This window comes from Callorhinus ursinus, unplaced genomic scaffold (genome assembly GCF_003265705.2).
Source record: "Callorhinus ursinus isolate GAN/ISIS: 27379988/994484 unplaced genomic scaffold, GSC_fseal_2.0 scaffold1, whole genome shotgun sequence".
In the NCBI taxonomy this organism is placed as follows: domain Eukaryota; kingdom Metazoa; phylum Chordata; class Mammalia; order Carnivora; family Otariidae; genus Callorhinus; species Callorhinus ursinus.
In genome coordinates this window covers 37036629-37054863 of record NW_027397063.1, presented here as the reverse complement: position 1 = coordinate 37054863, position 18235 = coordinate 37036629, and the positions used below count along the sequence as shown (strand labels likewise).

General features: G+C 40.8%; 1 protein-coding gene and 1 long non-coding RNA gene across 3 annotated transcripts in view; one reads left to right on the top strand and one right to left on the bottom strand.

Annotated features, from left to right (window-relative positions):
- CRYBG3 (crystallin beta-gamma domain containing 3) overlaps nucleotides 1-17071 on the bottom strand; it is a 105053-nt gene extending 87982 nt beyond the window's left edge. The window contains exons 1-2 of the mRNA XM_025873208.2: nucleotides 16632-17071; nucleotides 25-91 (exon numbers count right to left, since the gene is read on the bottom strand). Of these exons, the coding sequence (XP_025728993.1) occupies nucleotides 25-91; nucleotides 16632-16780 (216 nt within the window). The 5' untranslated portion in view covers nucleotides 16781-17071. The remainder of the gene's footprint in view (nucleotides 1-24; nucleotides 92-16631) is intronic.
- The window catches only part of LOC141372662 (uncharacterized), a 3679-nt gene continuing 1821 nt past the window's right edge, over nucleotides 16378-18235 (top strand). Inside the window, exons 1-2 of one of the 2 annotated variants that reach the window (XR_012378057.1) lie at nucleotides 16378-16588; nucleotides 17170-17315. This is a non-coding gene — a long non-coding RNA (uncharacterized lncRNA). Of the gene's footprint in view, nucleotides 16589-17165; nucleotides 17316-18235 lie in introns of both variants that reach the window. The other variant, XR_012378058.1, reaches the window with a different exon arrangement.

Genomic DNA, 18235 nt, shown 5'->3' with positions numbered 1-18235 from the left:
TAAAATATTAATTTAGAACTATACCTTTACTGCTTCTGATGAAAGTACATTATCCTTTTTCTGACTTGTGCTCACGGGCTCATTTTCAACACTGAAAAATAAAAACCAGTTTCTTTAAAATTAAAAGAATTACTAAAATCAGTTTGAGTTTAAAGTAAAAATTGCAAGGTCTTTTATATGCAATTCTCAAAAGATTCATGTACAAAATATAAAAGAATATGTTGATTTGAATCTCTATACTTGAAAACACATTCAAAAATACTCACCCAGGCCTCAGAAATTTTTGTGAGCCTATTATGTGCTACATTTTCTTATGCTGATAATCAGCATCACAGCGATGATGCACCTGAACAAAGCAACAGTGTACAACTATCACAATCTTGGAAATGACTAACACTCTATGATTTTATTTATATTAAGATTCTCCATAGCCTGATCTTTTTTTAAGACCCATAGTGAGTACTATACGAATAGAATATACTTCTCCTCAGCAAGTCTTTATCAACATACAGGATCATCTAGTGAACTTTGGGAATACTCAAACGTAGATGCAGGCTTATCTAGCCCCAAATGTGTCCCAGATGGCACCTTAAGAACCTGATTTTCCAGACTGTCACCTTTAATTGTCTTGTATAGAATACCTTCACAGATGCCTTATGAGATGTCATAGTAAACTATGCTTCCTATTAGGCACACATACATTTCAAAGACAAAATTTTATATTTCTATGTTTATACATTATCTTGTTGTCATACTTTTGTAATGCTAGACAAACTGAACAGCTCCCCACTAAAGATTATCATGACTGTCTGCCATGCTCCAGGGATCGCCCTTGGCCTTGAGGATGTAAGAACAAGTAGGTCAGGGTCTTTGTAAAACTCAGTCTAGTAGGGGAGACTGATACACAAACTAAGAATACAGTTTGAGAAAAGTTACAGCTGCTAAATGAACAAAATACTATGGAGCACAGAGGAAGGAAGGAATAGCAATTCTGCCTCCTCAGTAAAGTGCCCACAGAGGAGGTACAAAGGAGGCGGTAACAGAGAATATAGCATTTTCAGGAAACCATGTTTTGTTTGTTTTAATCTAAGACTGGAGCACAACAACTTGCTAGATGTGAGAATGATACCAGAGGTAGTGCATGCCAGACTATGGAGAACCTGCCTGACCCGTTTCAGAACTTGATCTTTGTCCTACTAGCACTGGGAAGCCCTTAGCCAGGGGACAAGCATAAAGCAGGCGAATGATTGAGAGTGGGAAAATGCAGAGAATCATGGTGGCTGGTGGCAGAGTGAATGAAAAGGAGTGGTCTCAATAGCTCAGATTAGACAGGATATAAACAGAAGACATGATTTAGGCTATTTTTAAGTTTTCTATCCATAAAGCCCAGTGCAATTATGTAGACTATCCAGGGAACAAATGGTAATGGTAAAAACACAGAAAGAAAGATCATAAACATGTGGAAAAGACAATGAAATTAAGATTTCATTAAGTCTCAGACTCTATGCAGAAATACACAGACCCAGAAGACACAGTCATACTCATAAGCCTTTTGAATGTCAATAGGAAAAGCAACCAAGTAAAGAAGTTGAACACATGAGCTGTGTGTGCTTAACACATGAAAATTCCATGCGAAAGATCAGGGACAGAAATGGAAAATACTGTACAATTCAGAATTGTAACCAAATACATCTATATATCTATAAAATAAGAATGTCTCTAACACTGCTACTTTAAAAGTGAGTGGGTTCTTATCTTCATTTTCTATTTTAGATTTTGTCACATTTGTTTACAATTCGTTTTAATTAAATGTCAAGACTGGTCTATTTAAGCTCAATTCAAAAACAAACAAACAAAAAAAAAAAAAGAGGGAGACCGGCAAAATACATGTAAAAAAGAGCACATTATAAGGATTTGGAGTATATTCAAGGATAATACTGATCTTAATGATTTTATAAGTATATTCTCTAACTACAACCTATTTTGAATGGCCCACCTAAAAACTAAACATACAAATATTTTGTCTCCTAGTTCTTGTTCAAGATTCCTGAAATTCTACTTAAGAGTGTTTACAGCGCTTTCTGTAAACTTACTGCCTTAGCGAGAATGGAAATGAAAATGGTAAAAGTTTCCTTTCCAATACAAAACCTCTTAGAAAATGTAGCTCCAGGTTCATGGGATTAACAAAGATATCAGTATTTTCAATTAGCTATAATTATATTCACTCTACAAACACACACAAATATGCCAGAAAAATATAGTTGTACGTCGGTACACAAGAATTCCATATTGAGCAAACAACTGAAGAATTTAAAGCTGAAAACAAAAGAATATTTGACACTTCATAAAACTTTCTAAAACTTACAGCCTATATTTAAGTCTCATGAATCTTACTGCTAAACCAAAATTTGAAAATGTATTGAGTTCTAAAGTAAACAACACATTTTAAAAATTCTGGCTTAGCTATAAAAATCTAGTTTCAATTAAAGCTTTCCCTACCTCTTTTCTAGTTTACCAAAGAGTCCTTCTTAATTGATCTCTGGCATCTTCAGAATTGCTCTGTTTCAACCCTTTCTTCCCGTCAAAATGATTGTTAATCTGATCCCACTTTCCAGTTTAAAAATCCCTTCAGTAAATCTCTATCAGTTTATGAATAAAATGAAGAGTCCTTAGGATATAGAAAGTTATTCACGTGACCCCAGATACACCTGCCACATAGAACCACTTCACATTCTCAGAATATGCCAACAAACCACTTTCTTTTGCCTGCCTGCAACATCCTTCGACATCTTGCCCAACTCTTAATCCTTTACAATTTAGTCCTAGCTTTTTTTTTTTTTTTAAAGATTTTATTTATTTATTGGACAGAGAGAGACAGCGAGAGCAGGAACACAAGCAGGGGGAGTGGGAGAGGGAGAAGCAGGCTTCCTGCTGAGCAGGGAGCCTGATGTGGGACTCGATCCCAGGACCCTGGGATCATGACCTGAGCCGAAGGCAGACGCTTAACGACTGAGCCACCCAGGCGCCCTACAATTTAGTCCTAGCTTAATCTTTGTTTTTTGGGGGGGTTCTTATTGAACCCAGTGATACCACTCATACATTTCTGCTCTTTACCATAACATCAAGCTATCTAACTAGAATTTGTTTTCAGAAATGGTATCATTCATGTCTGTATCCCAGAGCTGAGCACTGTGCCTGGTGCTCAAATATTTGTTAAATTAAAAAAATATATATATCAGGTTCTCCATTTGTGCCTGCTTAATCAAAAAGGTGTTCCTTTGGGAACAATGCAATGCAAAACACACACAAAAACAGAGTAGATGAAAATACTGAAAACACTGGACTTAGATGTCTGCTTAGTTAAAAAAAAAACAGAAAAGACTCAAAAGGCTTGAAATAGTATTCTCAGACTCTTTAATATATGAGGGAAAGAGAAACATGTTCAAATTCAGATGATCTCAAACCTTATGAAAGTTGACAATCTGTTATTGTTCTTTCACAATTTAACCCGCTTTGAGACTTGGGAATAGTTCAATAGCAGTATTTTTAGAAAGCACACATTTTGCTCATGGCTGGGGGTGAGGGACAGGAATCATAACCACACATAGGCAAGTACGAATACCTTGCATTTCTAAATAGTCTCATCTTAGCTACCAGAACTCTGGAAATTAATCCTTCAAAACAGCCCAGATAAATATCAAGGTCAAAGTAACACTGAAGTTCCTCATTTTTGAAGCAACTTATTTAGACCCTACCTGAAAACCAGGAATCCAGTGTGTAGCTACTAACCGTTTACTTTCCAGACAAACTAAAACCTCTGGGCCAAGAAAAAAATGGAGCACATTAACATTTTAGAGTTCAAATAATTTACAAAGAGAAAAGCCCCTATCCTCTCAATGTATCTTATACTCTTATTTTTTATTAAATAATAACAAGGTTCTCCAACCCATAGCAATTAAGAAAACTAGGCACAAGAACTCACTCACTCACCGGGTAAGTACTGCCCCCTCTGTTTTTAAGTCCCCTTTAAGTGCCAGGCACTGTTCTTGGTGCTAGGGTGCAGTCAACACACCACATGAAATCCTTGCCCTCTCTCCTTCAGAATCCCTACATAGATGCACCACAATCAGCTGGGCAATCATATTATAAAGCATATTTATAAAGCAAATGTATGTGCCTAATTGTCAAGTATTCCAGTTGGGTCTTAGGAATATGCATTTCAATAACCGACTCCCCCTTCCCAGGGTTGTTCTGAAGCAGGTGGCCCTCTGACCGCACACTTTTTTTTCTCTAACTATACTCTTGATAAACAATGGTCTGAGAGCCTTCTGTTCAGCAGAAGCCAACAACTGAGAGTTGTATAAGGAAGAGAATGATCTAGTCTGAGAGATCTCCACTTAATATTATTTAAATTTGTTAAGTGTTGATAAAGGGTAGGTATCCATTATGTAGAAAACTCAGTCATGTAAAACATTACTAGTTTTCCAACACCCAGGCCCTGCAGAGCTCCTGGCCCCAGCAAAAAGCTGTTGCCCTAATGAGTATGCTGAGCATCGCAAGTCCACAGTGGGACCAACAAGGGAAAAAAAAAAAAAACCCTCTTTCGGTGTATACCACAGACTGAAGCACAAGGGATGCTGCTGGCCCTCTCCCAGATTCAGTTCCTCACATGGTAAGAATGCAACTTCCTAGATGGTCAACAGATAGACATGCAGGGACAGCACACAGACTAGGAGGACAGGGTGGAGACACAGTGAGGGAGAGTAAGGCTGTCCACTCCTCCCCTTCCTGGAGCACAGCTGCTGGGCATTGCCTCTTACTCTGCCTTTTCTCTCACACATCATTCCTGGGGCTGGATCAGAAAAATCTGGAAATGTTAAAGAACTGAATACAGCTTTCATAACTGTCTTCTGGAGGCTTGCCCATTCTCTACAGATGCAGAAGTCTATTATTTCTTGCCATTTTTAGAAAGGAGGCAATGTTTGGTGCTAGAGACATCACTGGCAGTAATTCTGACCATCTCTAAACACAAAGCCACTTAATAAAACATAGTCCCAATTTGGGAACACCGTATACATCTGACCAGTCCCCCAGATTCACTGTCCACGGGGACCTGCCACTGTCCCTAGAGAAATGAAGAATTTCCCTTCTCTCCATCCTCTTCATCCCACTCAGCCTGGCGTGGCCTGAAATCATCTTCCCACTCTGATTTTCACTTCCACTGTATGAAGTATGGTCTACAATAGAGGAACCAGCAGCACTGAGGACAGGGAAAGAGAGTCAAGGCATATCCATTGTTTTCTCTTCCACCACTAACCTAAAACTCTTCTGGTCTGCTAAACAGCATCACCCTCTCCACCAGACGCCATCAGGCCTCCTGCCTGGCATGTTGTTCCTCACCTCAGAGCCTACTTGACACCATTCCTTTGATGAAACTCTAGAAGCAGCCAGAATCTGGCCTTCCTCTGAAATGTGATCAAATCATACTCAGTCCTCCAGGTGTGGCTTTACCATGGAGAACTAAATGAATAATATAGAACAAGAAGGGGTCTTTTACCTATCCACAGCCTTTCTTGTTGTCATTAGCAGCGAAGTGTTTTGCAAAATGGACTTTTGTCTATTTCAGGGACAGAAATAGATTAATAAACAATAAATTAATAAATTGTCCCTACCTTAGGGACAAAGGTCACTTCACTCAAAATGCACCTTTCTGGATCCAATTTTTCAAATATGAAAAATGAAAGCATCAGACCAGCTCTCTGCCAGATCTAAAATCCCATATGATCCTCCAGTGGTAGGGAGAATGGAAAAGGAAACAGGTAGACTAACCTTGAAGTTTTATACGGTGAAGGAACAGAGAGACTCTGACCAAGAAACCAACTCAGTATCAACACTAATACCAGGACATTCTGAGAAAGAGACAGAAACTTGTACAGTCCTTATTTCCAACCTACTGAGGCCACCTCCGGGCCTGTCCTGTATTCCCTGAGACTCCACCCTCTCAGCCCGCACTTGGGTCCTTAAATACAGTATGGGCTTTTATCCCCACAAACTTTCAAAGGGTCTGCTGCTGCTTTGGGGGCATCTACACTACCTTGGAATTTTTTCTTACAAACACAGCTTCACACGACAAGCCTAGAGGCTCTCTTTGTTCAATATTATTCTGCAGGCATGTTATGGATTAAACTGACTTCTGTGCATGGGCCTAGAGTGGCCTGCTTCCAACCCTGCTTCTATGGGGACAGAGTTCCACACTGACGATTTATAAACAGCCATCTGGAAAACGGTCCATTCATAAACAGTGACTGCCAGCAGTAGACTAGTACTTGTATTTTTTAAGTGACCATTAACAGAATATAAAACAGGTGGTTATGGCACTATTTCTGGGCTTTAAATTAAAAGGCAACTAAGAGCTGCAATTTTAAGGCAGTCGAACAGCATGTATTTTAGCTCAAACATCTGGCATTTGAATTTCAGAACTCTTTGGAGAAAAACTGGGAGAAGGGAGGAAAGATAATAGACAGGATTATGAAGCTCTGTTGCTTTGCGATTTTAGACTCTTCTGACAGTCCTTCCCCCATCATGTCAGCCTTCTCCTGTAATTTATGTATCCACTTGGAAGCTGATTTACTTCCTGTCCCCCATCCCATGCCCCCAAAACAAGACCCATAATTGCAGTTCAATCACAGGCTAGAGAGAACGTTGCTATGTTTGATGTGTACCTGAGCTGTTGATAGGTGACACCAGTAACTGCTCTCCTCTCCCAAAGTCCTCTACCCCATACCCTTCAGATTCTGAACATTTATGACCTACCTCACATGAATCAACATCCTCAATCTTTTGCTGTGACATGAACTCAAAACAGTGTTCTGGCTGCCCTCTAAAATGGGCACCCATTCATGCAGTATTCATCAAATTGTCCTAAGGAAGGGGCACTGGAGATCCAAGGGCAGACGAGACTGTGCCTTCCCAGAGCCCGACCAAGGCTGACCTCACTTCCAACCTCCAACTCAAATTCCTTCTCACTGCAAATTCTTCCAGACATCAATAAACCAACAATCTTTGTGAGAATATATAAACACACACACACACACACACACACACACACACACACACACACAAACTTGCACCCAAATATTTTCAAAAAGTAAACATCTCAACTCCCTACCTTGGCCTACCTCCTCTGGTCCCCGACTCCCTTCCTCGTGTCATTGACAGCCGCTCTCCCTTCCATTCTGTTGTCTCTGCTCACTCTGGCATCTGTGCCAACATGAGCCTGCCCCAGGGCCCTGGAACTGGCTGTTCCTTCTGTCTGGAAAGTTCTTTTCTCAGATTTCTGTCCCACTCCCAAGTATCATCCAGGTCTTTGTTCAAATGTTATGCAAAAAAAAAAGGGGGGGCCTTTCATGACCATTCTATCTACACCTTACTCCACACTCATTATCTCTATCATGTCCCATTCCCTCACCATGCTTTATTGTACTTAAGGGCACATTATATATTATAGAATTTGTTAATTTTCTACTCTCTCCCATTCGAATGCAAACCCTATACAAGCAGAGGCACATTTAGATATTCAAACTGAATTCTGAAAATTGATGACTTTTTTTAAAAGACTAAATTTAGAATTTTTATAATTTGTATAAATATATACTATTGTAGAAAATGTTAAAGCATCCTTGTTGAGTGAAAAAAAATGTTCAAAATCTTGAAGAGAACTTTCACTTTTTGTAAAAAATATGTGTACATATATATGGAAACGCACATAGGAAATGGTCTAAAAGAATAGTATTTGTCTGAGTGGGTAGGGTTATGAGTTGTACTTTCTTTTTGATTTTATAATTTCAGACCTGTTTTACAAAAGCCTATATTTCTATTAAAAGGACAAAAAATACAAAGTATTGTAGTTGATTTCAAAAAGCAAACAAATGCAAGTTAGTGGAAATGAATTTAGAATAGACAAATTACAAAATACTAATACTACAATTACATAATGGTAATTCCTTTGTATCATAATATATACAATACTGCTAATGAGATCCTTATTTGCCTTCCCAGAACAATGAAATCATAAAAATTACAGTACACATTTCCAGTTTAGACTAATAGAGCACAATGCCACCCCTCCAGCCAGGGTATACTCCTCGGTGATGACAAGACAATAAAAGGCTGAGAATTTACATCTCACCTAACCTGTCCCAGTTAATAAAATAGAAAACTCATTATTTCATTTTGTCATAAGAAGCATGGCAATTATAAAAAATCATCTGCCACTAAGGTGGTATCCATGCTTTGTATAAATTTAATACAAAGAATAAAGCACAAATTTCTAACATATGTCTTTAGAAATTACATGAAACTACTATTTGTGAGGGCACTCGAACGCCATTTCCACATCATTTCTCGCATTGCCATCTGTGCTACTTGTCATAAAACAGAGAAGCTAGTGTGTTGTGTTAATGAAACCAAAATTGTATTTCATAAGAATCTAAAGATTGGCTTTTAATTCCAAACTTATAACAATTATATTGGCTGGGTGAGTAAAGGTAAGTGGGAAAAGGTATAAAATAGCTAAGTCCTCACCTACCATAACGAGAAGTCAGTGTAAGTTATCTAAAGCTTATAAATCAAGAAAGAACAGTAAGACATTGTTTAGGCACATGTACAAAAATACCAGAAGGAACAGATTAAGCAAAATAAAAGTTTCCACTAGGGGAGCCCGGAGTGGCTCAGGAGGTTAGGTCAGTGACTGACTTTTGTTTAGGCTCAGGTCATGATCTCAGGGTGGTGAGGGGGAACCCCAGAGTGGGTTCTGGGCTCAGCGGGAAGTCTGCTTGTGTTCCTCTCCCTCTCTGCCCCTGCACGTGTGTGTGTATGTGTGTGTGTGTGCACGCGCATGTGTGTGGGCATGCTCTCTCTCTTAAATCTTAAAGTTTCCTCTAAAAATTGTGTCAAGAATGGGCCCACACCTGTTAAATGCTCCTACAGCCGAGTGTCACCTGAGTACTTATTTTAAGGGAAGGAAGATTTGTGCTATGTCTGCCTTCTCCAGAAAACTGCATGTATGCTTTGAGCCAAAGACCATGTTGCAGCGTGTTCACTGTTGGATTCGCTGAGCCTAGCACTAGTACAAGGGGTACTAAATGAATTCTTGGTAAACATGAAGTTTTCATACATGACTTTTCCAGTAAAAAAAAAAAGTCTTCCTAATATACAGGCATACTGATTTTGTACACACCTATTAGTCCATGGGGTTTTGGCTGGTATGTTAAATCTGGAAGAGACTTTAGAGAGATGAGCCACCTGCCTCGATTTTTGACAGATTGAAAGTGTTAATGACATGCCAGGGTCATGCCGTTATTCAAAGAGTCTGATGGGTGAGCTCACAAAAATGAGTTGATATTTAACTCCACCCAGTTTCACATTACAGATTAATATAGAAGCCTCACTCTTACAGAAAATGTCAAAATATCAAATTTCTCTGCATTATAAATACTTTATTTACAGCCTTATTTGTAACTTTTCTCATTTGAACAAGTTAATGTAGTTCATTCTTTGGAAGATCTCTGCCAAGTCAGGATCCTCAATTCTCGCGATTTTCGCTCATTTATGCACAGATATTCACCAGGTCTTAAACTAGTCTTTCTTCCCCTGAAGTAGGTAATCCACATTTTTTTTATGTATAAAAAGGTATAAAATGAAAAGTCTCCCTCCTGTTCCTCATTTCTTGAGCCACTCCCATCCCCCCTTGTTAACACAGCACAGAATAACAGACTTATTTCACACACCCCCGTTTACATAGAAACAGGAGCATACTACACACAATGATTTCCAGCTTGTTTTTTTTCTTAATGAATCCTGGAGATATTTCCTTATCAGTACATAAAAAGCTTTGTCATTCTTTTTGGCAGCTGTGTAATATTCTATGACTGGACCATGATTTATCACTTAGTCCACTTGATGGGACACAAATGTATTCCCTCTTTTGCTATTAAAGCAACACTGCAATGGCTAGCCTTGCAGAGGAAACGTCAGGCCTGTCTGCAAACTGTTTACATCTGATGGAATTCCTATAGGGGAAGTGCTGAATCAGAGTATGTAATCCTGAGAGAACCTGTCCAAGGTTGGACACCAGTTTACTCTCCCACCAGTCACTACTTCCAGTTTACCCACCTCTAACTCGTTTTGCTTATCAATTAGGTAGAGTATGATATTTTGCTATACTTTGTTTGCCGGTCTTTTGAAGGAGATTGACCCTTTTCATGTGATTAAATACAGATCTGTCCTTTGATAGATACATACATTTGTTTTCCTTTTCTCGGCTGTCAGGACCACAAAACTCTTTATTGTACAGAGCACTGACCCAAACCATCTGGGCAGACGTCCAGCTGCATGCCATTGTTTTTTATTTCCATTCAAAACCATTTCTAGGCCGAGCTTTCTTTTAAGGGTCTTCCTAAGTTAAGCAGAGGAAGCAATCACATAATGCTGTAGACTCTGAGTTCAGGAAGGAGAATCTGACTCTCACTCTACCACAGAGGCTGTGAGACTTCTGATTAACTACTCAACCTCTCCAAGCCTTAAATTATAATCTGTAAAACAGTGTAAAGATACCTCTCTCAAAGGTTGCTAAGGATTAAGTGTATGTATATATTTAAAGTCCCAAGCACAAGGGTTGGGTCTGATTCGGGCCTTAATAAAGGAAGACTTAGTTTTGTCATCACCAATCTGTCAGGCAAAAAAAAACAAAAAAACCCAAAAAACCCCACTTAATTAAGCAAACAGTTGTTTCACTGCTTTGGGATACCTGCAGTTAAATACCCCCAGGGATTACACATAGAGGGATAGTCCTGCTGGAGCTGTACCGCTGGCCATTCACAACTGCCAACCAAACATTAAGAATGAGTTGTTTCTGGTCGCAAAGTTTCAACTTGTTTCTCTATCAACATTAAGCTATTTTGTATAAGGATCTCCACTCACGTGAAATGTTAATTCCCAAGAGGATGTGCTTTTCTGCCTCCATCTAGAACTTGCCAAACCTGTGGAGTCTAGGAAGAGCAAGAGGAATAGAAGAAAAGCACTTGCCACTCACCCTGCTGGTCCAGTTACTGTACCATCTCCCCAGTATTAGGGTTGGCAAAGGATGTTAATCAAACCATGCTCAGAGAAAAGTTAATGTGGGAAGATATTTTGAAAGCCCAAATAAAGCTCTCATAAAATATTTGATAGTCATGAAAAAGTATGTTCTGAACCAAACAAGTCACATACGCCACAAACATTTTGGGCTTATAACGAGCTCATCTTGAGAACAGAGATGTACATGTTCATCTCCTCCGTTAATTTATGAACTATTCGATAGCACTTTTGGTCATTCACTCATCTTTATTCCCACTGCGTGATACCATATTTGACATGGCAGCCATTCAAATTTATGGAATGAACAGACTCCAAATACATGATGTTTTAAGCTTTTATTTCATGCTGATCTTTTCTTTTCAGGAGATAGCCCAGATCATTTTTCTGGGTTTAAATTTACACCAACCTGTTTTCTCACTACCACAGCTGTATCAGCATTTCTGGCATAGCTAGGCTGCAGTGTGTTTCATCAGAACTCTGGTTAGGAAATGAAATATTTTATCTTGAAGGGAACATTATTTTCCTCCTTACAAAATTTGTTAATATCCCTTTACATAGTTTCCTCTGAGAGGGAAAAAAAATGCTATCATTGTTTCAATACAGTTAGAAGTTCTAATGACATAGGTTTATTGTGGGACAATGTGAGGTACTTGCAACTTTAACATTTAGAATGTACAACTGAGTTAGCTTACAAGGAATGCCATCACCAAGAAACAGAATCCCCAAATTAGCCATCTGGCAGACACCCTGTTAAACCCCAAAGATAGAAATCTCACTTGAAAGATCTAGACTGTTTTGGGTATTGAAACTATATTTCTACTTTACTTCCAAAAGTAGCTTCTGTGCTTTCAGTCCTGGGAGTTCAAGATTCTCGGAAAATACATACTGCTGAAGACTTCTGGAATTTTCCAGTCATCTTTATTACCATGGGTATGAACTGCTGATATGGTCTTTCAAGACCACACAGGTATCTCCTATGCTAATAAACTAGTTACCAATTATTTTCTATAGTGCTTTCAAATCAATGAAAATACAATCATCATAAAAATTCAGAGAACAAAGCTCCCTTTCTTCACACACCTGATGCTGTGGTCAACACTGGTCCTTTAACCTGAAGGCCAGCAGCTCTCATGCATCAGGGGCACTGCTGACACTTTTTATGAGAATATCTCCTGCACAGCAAGACAGTAGCATCTGGCTCCACCCATTTAACACCCGCAGCCATGGTGGCAAGCAAAAATTCTCTGACCTTTAAACAGAGAGCCAAACACTGCAGAAACCTTTTAAGATCCCTCACATCTCTAAATGCCCGATTCAAGGTAGCTGAAAACCCTAATAAGTGCTTTAATGCTCTATCAACAGTGATACACTCCTCACCTGAGCTAGGTAAAGGGAACACCAAGAGGAATAAGACACAGCCCCTGTCCTTGGTCTAGTGATTGTCTTACCTCATTTCTATCAATAACAATATATTAGAACACTGAAAGGAACAGTTAAAAAAAAAAGTATATCTGAAATGGGCCACATTTCTGCAACAAAGTACGAAAAATTCCGGTTGGCTTACATATTCATATGTATTTTGAATGAGCATAGTTCAGAAGGGTGGATGGGCAAGATGGTGTGGAAAAAAAACCCAGACCTTTAGAGTCAGAGAAACCAAGGTTCGAATCTCACCCCTGAAACTTATTACTCTCATGATTTGGGGTAAATCATTCTCTACTAGGAGTGGTATCCTACCTCCCATCCACCTGGGTGGAGGTGTTTGGATTATTCCAATTACTGGAGGACGCTACTGGCAATTAGTGGGTGGGGTCATGGATGTGAAATGTCCTGCAAAGGACAGCAGAGTCCAGTTCAACCAAGAATTGTTCCACCCAAGATGCCAACAGCGTTCACCATTAGGAACTCTCCACCCTCAGTTTCAATTGTCAGAATAGTGATCAGCATACCAACCTTCAAGTCTAAGGGTGAGGTTTAAATGAAATGCTGCAAGTAAAAGTACCCAGCCCAGCAATACGTGCACAATTAGCTCTTGATAAATGCTGATCTCACCTTACTATCCCATCTTGAGTTAAAATGTCATACAGAGCTCCTTTTAAACAGGTCCATCATGTGTGATAGAGCAAAGAAACAAAAATGAGCATTTTCTCAAAGTGGATAACATTAATAGGCAGGTATCCTCCAAATTTCACATTCTAGTAGTGTCTATTTAACAGGTTTTCACAAAAGTACTCTAAACTTTAAATCGAGAGCCAAATGCTGTCTAGAGACCTTTGTGACCTAGCTCCAATCTTTCTTACTGCCTCTTTCACGCTGTCCCACTAATGTATATAGTCCCCAATAGATCATAACCTCCTATAGGCCTTTGCTCAGCGTAGAATACCTGTTCCCTATTTGTGTTCCTGGCTAAGTTCTCTCAAAATACTACCGACGTCTTGAAGAACCAGGTAAAACTCCCTCAACTGTGAAGCCCTCCCTGCTGTCCCCTACCACTTCTAATGAGTCCTTTCCTTGTGTGCTCATAAAATGGGTTAAACATTATAGCAGTGATTCTCAAATTGGGATCCAGAGAACGCAGAGTTCTCAAGTTTCCTATGAAAGCTTCAGTTACATTTTTCATTTCCATATGATCTAAAATAAATACAAGCACCTCCTGAATCTGGTCAGTCACCCTAGAAGAGTACTAACAAGCAATTCAAGTATCCACACTTAAATTTGCAGTGTTGATGTAAACAGACCTTTTTTAACGGCCAAAGGTTAATGAGAATAGAATAGCAGCAAACTCAATGCATAAATGATATGTTCACACCAAATGAAGCCCAAGTAACTTAGAGCACACCATAAAAGCAAAGGTTTTCCTATGGTTCAAATAAGGAAATATTGGAAAACCTGAATCATGGCAGAGTACAGAGTTGTAGAGTCATGGCAACACCAAAGACCCTGTGTTTGTCCCAGTTGGTAACATTTGTATTTTGTGGGTAGCCAAAAAAGAGTTTTCAGGATAATGCTTAAAAACTGACCTTTATTGGTCTTATGGTTATGTTTAATTTTCACTCTGTTCTTAAGGAATTCTGTGAAGTCCCATTTTGTATTTGTACATGCATAAGTTATATAATAAAATTCATATAAGCCAACACTCCCAGTGTTGAAAAGGAGACTGTACAAGTTTAAAGTTTGAGAGAATGCATTTCAAGTACACTGAAAAAAATCAGAAAGTGGATATTAATCCTTAACACATCTTAAGGGGCCTCAGAGTTGTAGGCACAGCATCCGACTTAATACTTGTTCACTGACTGAAAAGTAGCTATGTGACTTTGGGCAAGTTTAACTGTTTTTTACAGTAAAATGAGGACACTGATCACAAAAGGTTTGCCCAACCTCAAGTCTAATATCCATAAAACTACTTTTGTAAATTAAGTGCTAGATACATGCATGAAATGTACTAGTATTGCTGTTTTCAAGGGGTCTTTTCAGCTTTTTTTCAGTCATCTTTACATCCCTACCACACTGCATGTCTGCTGTTGGGGTCACCAGTATAAAAGGTAAACTGGGCTCCCATTACAGCTACAAGTTTTCACTGCCTTTAAGAGAAACAGCCAAAATACCCCTTCATTTGAAATAAGAGCACAGTTGACAGATCGCAATTCTGTTTCCAATCTTGTTAACACCAGGGTGTTGTGTTACTAGGACACTGGGTACTGCTAAGAGTTTCCATTTGTTTCATTAAACTTTCAATAAAGGCTTTGTGTGTTTATATTCTTGAAAAGAAAGATTCAAGCTCATTTAAAAGGTAAAACACCCACAGAAAGGATTACTCCTATCCCCTAAGCTGGCAAGTTCTAAAAAGATAAGGACAAAATTAACGTTCATATAAACACAGTTAAAATTCTCAGTGTCAAAACGCCACAGCCTGTCCCTATCTGGAGATGAGAATGGAGAAGTGCTAAGTAGACAAGAGGCTAGTTGCTAGAGAGGTTATCCAGAGAGAGAGAGATTAGATTTGAGAAGTGTCTTAAAGAGCCAAATTAGGGCAGAAAGGCAGGCAGAGTTTCAGCACAATTCTGTTATGAACCTGAAATTGGCCAGCCTATTCCTTTCTAACAGTGATTCAAGTTGCCAACTTTTGCTGAGTCGACTTGGGATTTCTTTTAAACACTGCTTCCATGTTATCCAAGATGATTAGTGTTGTTGCAGTGATGGCAGGCACCTCAGGCAGTCTGCCCACACCAGGAGATCTGACATTCTGGTTGAACCCTGTCAGACTTCAAAACTATTTTTAACTACCGTGTAACTTTGAATTTTAAATTCTCCCTTAACAGGGCAACTATAGGTGAAGCTTCGCAGGAAAAGTTTACCAATTACAGGTGCTTTCTTGGAAAGATATGGTATTAACAGTCATTCATAATGGAAATGTTTCACAACTAGGGAAACTGAGGAACACAAACTCCTAGAATCAAATCACAAGGCCTGAATACTAATGACACCAGCACAGTCACACAGTTCTGCTTCCTATCCATTTTTCTCCTGTCCTCCGCTTAGTCTTTAAAACACAGCTTTCTAGAGAGCGTCCTTCCAATCAAAACGGATTACACAATTCCGGTGCAATTTGGAACAGGGCAGAGTATAAGCCTGTCTTCTCATCAAAAGTTTAAAACAGTAAGATGTATTTCATTTGACCCCTCTTCCTCCCTCAAAATGGTTGAAGAGTCAGGAACCGGCATTTTAACGAGAGCCGTCTATACACACACACACACATATTCGATTTTACAGCAGGTGGAGGAAGAAGCAAAGACTGTATAGAGAAGGGGCACGTTTTCCATGCTGACACCAAGACAGAGGAGTCCTGGTTTTTGGAATCTGTTGGGGAACTTGAGGGAGATATCTCCAAAGAAACAGGGGGAAGGAGGGCGGCATCATTTAAATGTCCAGGCAATGGTAAATAAAACTAGCAAGGTTTTTGTATTTTGACTAAGTCTTGGGAACTCATTATCACAATTCTTTAAAAAAAAATCATTTTGAGTAAATTTAAATAAGATGGCAAAACACCAGCTGAGGTGGTGGCGCTCCAGTGTTTTACCTTTCCCTCCCGAGTGTTGGTGGCTCGGCTCGCTCACAACTGTTTCCCATTACGGCCGGCAGGACGCCGGGGGACTCGCTTCTGCCACAGAACTTGGAGCTCAGACGCCAGTGTGGAACGGGAACGGAATCACGTACCGGGAGGGGGAGGTGGGAAGGAAGAACGCCGCGCCGGCTGGGCCCGGTGGGAACGCACCCCGCGGCGGGTCACGAACTTCACCCGGATTTAACTAACCACGGAAAAGGGAGTGAAGCGGCACGGGAACTGGGCGAGGAGGAGGAAACTTTAGCAAAGGAGAACAGAAAGTGGCGAGCGGAGCGGAGCCTGGCCCCAGAACCGCTGGCTGCAGGCGGTCGGGCTAGGGGCCCCCATCAGGCGAGTCCGCGCAGAGCCCCCCGAAGTCCCCCGCGGCTCCCACCTGACAGCGCCCTGGCCTGGAGCGGGCGGCTGGCTCGTCCCCGGCCTCTCCTCCTCTTCCTCTTCCTTGTCCCGGGAAGGGCTTCGGGGAGCGAAGAACCGGGAGAAGGTGTGCCAGGGGGCGCCGCTCCTCCTCCGGCCGCCAGACATCTCCCCGGTGCGGCTGCCGGTTGGGGGCCGTCCGCGGGGAACGGGTGAGGCGCTGTCCTGCGCCCGGAGCCCGGCGTGGCGCGACCCGGCGAAGGCAGGACGGACTCGGCGCTGGCCGCCAGCGCGGCTCAGTCCATTCCCCGCGGGAGAGTCGCGGGTGCGACGCACTCCCGGTGCGGCTGCTGGTCTCGCGGCGCGCCAGCTCCTCCTACCGCCCCCGGCTAGCCCGCCCCCGGGAGGAGCCAGAGGCCGCGGCCCCGCCCGGAGCTCGGGCCCAGCGGTAGTCTGCCGGTTTCCCGCCCAAACGAGTTCAGGCTGCATGCAACCCATTTGGCTTTGCGCTCAGTTTTTACTTTGTATTACTGATTTGTTTTCTATTCGCCAGCCAGTGAGCGAAAACAGTACTCGGACTTTTGAAAGAAGTTGATGAACTAGAGTGTGTGAAAACACCTGGTAAAGTGCGGTATCAGAGTGCCTTGGGCTGTCTTTCAGCTAAACAGCTACTCCAAAGACTCCACCAGGGCTGCAAAAGAGGGTACGTACCCCCGGGGCGGAGTCCCAGAAGTGAAGGTGGGGGCATAGGTGTCCTGCAGGCCTGTCATCCCGTTTCTTGTTCAGCTCCCCTATGTGTGGAGTAACTTTCCCTAACCCAGAAGCTCTTTAAATTTCTCACACTCCATATTATCTACTTCTCTGCGAACCTCCTACAAAAAGGACACTGATCAAAAAACAAGTGATTTAAACATATTTTGTAGTCGTTACACAGACTTAACTGAAATCTGGAAACCAAATAGTCTTTAAGAATGCTAAAAACAAGGACAGTCTAAATACAGTACTATGGAATTTCTTAGTTTTTTTTTGTTTTATATACAGAAAGCCCTACATAATTAATGTATACATCCTGATGAGTTTGGAGATAAACACCCGTGAAACAGTTATCACAATCTATGCCATAAACCTCCAAAAGTTTCCTCCTGCCCTCTTATTTGAGAACACTTAACATAGTGTGCCTTTTTAGTAAATTTTTAAGTGTACAGTACAGTATTATTAACTATAGGCACAATGCTGTACAGTAGAACTCTAGGAATTTCTCATTTTTCATAACTGAAACAAACTACTTTTGACTAAAAGCTCCCTGTTTCCCCCTCCATTCCACTCTACTATGAATTTGGCTATATTATAGTGATCATATAAGTGGTATCATGTAGTATTTGTTCTTCTGTGCCTGACTTATTTCACTAATACAGTAGTATGGATTTTCTTAGTTTTTTTTGTACCCTGGTGGCTAGAACAGAAAACATTGAGGCCCCTTCACCCCAGGTGTTTTGTTTTTGTTTGCTTGTTTTAAAACTAAATTGCTCCTGGGCGCCTGGGTGGCTCAGGTCATGATCCTGGGGTCCTGGGATCCAGTCCCGCATCGGGCTCCCTGCTCCTTGGGAGCCTGCTTCTCCCTCT